At 35.2% G+C, this 2,873-nt stretch overlaps 1 protein-coding gene across 1 annotated transcript; it reads left to right on the top strand.

The window, feature by feature from the left end:
* Positions 1 to 942: 942 nt before the first annotated feature.
* On the top strand, positions 943 to 1,323 carry LOC149375866 (vitellin-degrading protease-like). Its single transcript, XM_089597201.1, has one exon. It carries the CDS (start codon positions 943 to 945, stop codon positions 1,321 to 1,323), a length of 381 nt encoding a protein of 126 aa, XP_089453327.1.
* The last annotated feature ends 1,550 nt before the right edge of the window (positions 1,324 to 2,873 follow it).

The following is a 2,873-nucleotide window of genomic DNA, read 5'->3' as shown; positions in this document are numbered from 1 at the left end:
TGGTCTTTGATTGAAGCTGCTTCTTTTTCATACTTCAGCAACTCCTCGCTCCACTAATTTCTCTCGTAGCAGTTCCTAGTTCACTTCGTGGCACAACACTATGTGTGTTTTCCAAAAATCGCGAGAGTCGATACTTTATCGTCAACAAAAACCAAAAAAAAATTTTTTTTTATTTAATCGCGATGACCATCCCACTTCTGACACTAAAACTGTTGTGTAGGATTCTAGGGACGTGGGGTGCGCACGAAGTAAATAGTTGAGGAACTAGTATCAATGTCTTTGTTTGTGCAAAAACGAGAGAAGAGCGCGATGCGTGTGTACAACCTTCGTCCTTGACGGTTCCAGCCAAAGAACGTGCTGCTTTCAGCATCCTATCTGCTTATCGCTTTACTCTCTTCCACTACAATTATCTGTAGTAGGCCCCAAACAGAGGGGGCGCACGTACGTGTAGCTATGATATCGTACGTGACATATTACTTCAACCATTCTAATTCATAATTAAAATATTCCGTCTAATTTTACGAAAACAAATTTCAACAGTCTATTATATCACTATTTAAACAATTTACTAAATTGTTTTAATTTAAATATCTTGCTAGCGTAATATTAACGTACAATGCTCAGACTCAAGATTAATTATCATCCTCAATACCTTATAGACAAATCCAAAATAACTCAATATGTTTTAAAGTGGTTGTGATCTGAATGACATTTATTAATAGACATTTATTAATTTTTTTTTTGTCAACAGGCACATCTGTTACGACGGAATATCCCATTTTTTAGAAGGGACGTGTATATAATGGCAAGCACATCAAAATCGAGGCTTGTCCTTACCAAGTATCTATGAACATTCACCAAAACAACATATGTTCCGGTTCTATCATATCCGATTACTATGTTGTTACAGCGGCACACTGCATAACGACTCTCTCATAGTATATGACGCTGCATGACGTAAAAAAAAGACTAAAAATTCGCTCTGGTTCACCATACTACAATAAACTTGGTGCTGTTCACGTAGTTGGTGATATCATTGTTCACGAGAAGTGTACTGTAGATGCTTTTAATACGCCTATCAATGACATTGCCTTGATCAGCGTTTTGGAGCCCTTCAAGTTTGGCAGAAATTGCCAGAAAATCAAACTGTTGGAATCTGAGAAGGAAATCCGTGATGGTACTGTGGCCGTTATTAGAGGCTGGGGTAGAATTGGGAGCACCTATCCTTATAAACTCCGATTTGCTCGCGTGCCGATTATCAGTAAGATTAAATATAATGAAACATACAGTTCCGAGGGTGGAATTGGTGCTGGACAAATTTGAGCTGGATACATGAAAGTTGGGGGTAAAGACGCTTGCGATGGTGACTCTGGTGGTCCTTTGGTTGTCAACAGAATGCTTGCTGGGATTGTGTCGTATGGACCAGATTGTGGTAAATCTGGGGCACGGGGGGTTTACACAGAGATCTCTTATTTTAAAATGTGGATCATGCAACAGACTAATTTTATACTATGAGGTTGCAGTTTCTGGTTTATGAATTTTTTCTTAAGTGCAAGTATTAATTGAATTATTTTTTTTGTCCAAGCGAATTGAGTGATTTAATACTATTGTCAATTTAAGTAAGATCCACCAACAGTGTCTTTTTTTTTACTTAATAATAATTGTGTTCGTCAGTATAATTGAGAAGACTAAGCAATTAAAGTATGAGAATGTTAAATTGTAAGTTATTTAAAAGAAACTTTGTCTCTAGTATTTGAATTGTAGTCATTACAAGGTAAAACAAGCGTTTTGTTTAGAGCCTAAAAATTATAACAATAATTGGCATTGACTACTTTTGTTGTAAGAAAACGTAAAATTAAAAACTATTATAATATGAAAAATGTCTTATATGAATAATAAATAAATATTTTATACAGTCAAAACTATTCCATGAGTTTAAATATTACAACATTTTTTTCCCAATCTGTTTTTTGATGAATGAAAAATTTTAGTTAACATTTAGTTAACATTTTAGTTAAGAAAGTACCCAAGCATGGATTACTGGGGACAGATACTCATTTTCTCTTGTCTGCAGAGGAAGCTGAACGAATTTAAGTCTACAAGACTAGCACTCTTTTTATTTCTATCTGAAGGCCTTCACGACGGCGCTTCTTACAAGTCACTTAACTCCCCACATTCAGTAATATCAATAACGTTGGGAGACTCTGGGATCGGTAGAGATCCGATGATTACCAGGTTATTAAAGAGTGTGTTTGCGATAAAACCTTCTTCACCCAAATATGACTTTACGTGAGATGTAGCCAAGGTGCTCTCCTTACTAGAAATACTACCTCCTATAACAGATCTTGTATTAACGGATTTGTCACAAAAGACTGCTACTTTAGTAGTAATCTGCACAGCTCACAAAGTGCAAACTCTGGCTGCCATACAGATAAGTAGCATACAGACAACTGCACGGGATATAGAAATAAAGATTTCAAAGAAGCTGGAAGCATCAGGTCTGAATAACCATCAAAACCTTACAAAATAATACCATAATACAACGCCAGATCAAACCCCTGTGCGACCTCTTCTCTGCAGCAATACATTCAGGTAACAGAGCCTATTAGGAACAACAAAGAGTCCCTGTTTTTAATCCTTAGAAAGCTACATCGATACTAGGGTAACTGTGAGTATTACTGAATTCTTTTTTACTTAGGCTACTTTAATGTATGGTATGAAAAAGAAAAATGTATCAATCTAATACATTTTTTTTTATTATTAACTTTATTTAATAAAAAACAATAAACGATTTTTTAAATGGACATAAATAAGATAATATTATTAATAATAAATATAATTGCGAATAGTCAACATGCTCCTATTACTAACAC

The sequence above is a fragment of the Copidosoma floridanum genome, unplaced genomic scaffold (assembly GCF_036245765.1).
Source record: "Copidosoma floridanum isolate Cflo_tuat_1 unplaced genomic scaffold, Cflo_Japanese_pri ptg000004l, whole genome shotgun sequence".
NCBI lineage: Eukaryota > Metazoa > Arthropoda > Insecta > Hymenoptera > Encyrtidae > Copidosoma > Copidosoma floridanum.
This window is presented reverse-complemented; position numbering and strand designations above follow the sequence as displayed.

What these genes read in the sequence shown, in the direction of transcription:
- LOC149375866 (XM_089597201.1), top strand. Translation starts at nt 943, where the DNA reads ATGACGCTGCATGACGTAAAAAAAAGACTAAAAATTCGCTCTGGTTCA.